The sequence below is a fragment of the Papilio polytes genome, unplaced genomic scaffold, assembly GCF_000836215.1.
Source record: "Papilio polytes unplaced genomic scaffold, Ppol_1.0 DF823288.1, whole genome shotgun sequence".
In the NCBI taxonomy this organism is placed as follows: domain Eukaryota; kingdom Metazoa; phylum Arthropoda; class Insecta; order Lepidoptera; family Papilionidae; genus Papilio; species Papilio polytes.
This window is the reverse complement of record NW_013525916.1, coordinates 1,336-2,177: the sequence shown is the minus strand read 5'-3', so window position 1 is coordinate 2,177 and position 842 is coordinate 1,336. Positions and strand designations below refer to the sequence as shown.

Sequence of the window (842 nt, the reverse complement as noted above, 5' to 3'; positions counted from 1 at the left end):
CAAAAAGTTAAAAATTCAGAAAAAATGATTTTTTTAATCTTTTATTATATCACACTGTCATACTCATATTATAATGCGAAAATTTAAATAGATGGATGGATGTTTTTTAGAGTTTGTAGCCTGTAGGCTGAACAGATTTCGATGAAATTTGGCATTAATGTAGAGAATGTGGAAGAACACGTAACCTATGTGTTACACTTTTGTTTCATGTCCACGCGGACTCGGGGACATAAGCTAGTATAAGTTATAAAAACACTGGAAAATATACTTAAGGCCTGTCCCACCAAATTGTAAATTGTCTGATAACAATCCAACATGTAAAATAGATGAAAACATCGGATTTTGTCCCTTATCTGACAGAGATTTCATTTTAAGCAATCTGAGCCACTATCAGCCAGTTGTGGGACATGCCCTTAAGTAAATACTTACTCCTTGTGTATAAGTGTTATGCGCGTCGTCATCTCTATTCATTTGCTCCTCAATCTGTCCCTTCATCATGTGCAGCTTGGCGTAGTCACTGAACACTTTGATCGCCTCGTCCAGCAAGTTCAGCGCTTCTTGCAAATTGTTCAGCGCCCATTCCAGTTTAGCCGATTTTATCATTACCTGAATAAAACAATAAATCACAAAGTAATTAATCTACTCAATGATTTAAAAAAAGAATTTATGGAAACAATAAAAACAGCATACTTTTTTAAAAAATCAGTTATCTTAGTAATCTCGGTGATATTATGCGAAAGTTTAGATGGATGGATGTTTGTTAGAATTTGTAGCCTACACTGCTGGACGGATCTCGATGAAATTTGGCAAAGACGTAGACCATAGTCTGGAAGAACATATAG

General features: G+C 35.2%; 1 protein-coding gene across 1 annotated transcript in view; it reads right to left on the bottom strand.

Annotated features, from left to right (window-relative positions):
• Positions 1-606, bottom strand: part of LOC106104945 (transient receptor potential-gamma protein-like) — a gene marked incomplete at both ends in the record, with an annotated part of 16,921 nt that extends 16,315 nt beyond the window's left edge. The window contains one exon of the mRNA XM_013285138.1: positions 430-606. Coding sequence (XP_013140592.1) covers positions 430-606 — 177 coding nt within the window. The remainder of the gene's footprint in view (positions 1-429) is intronic.
• Positions 607-842: the final 236 nt, after the last annotated feature.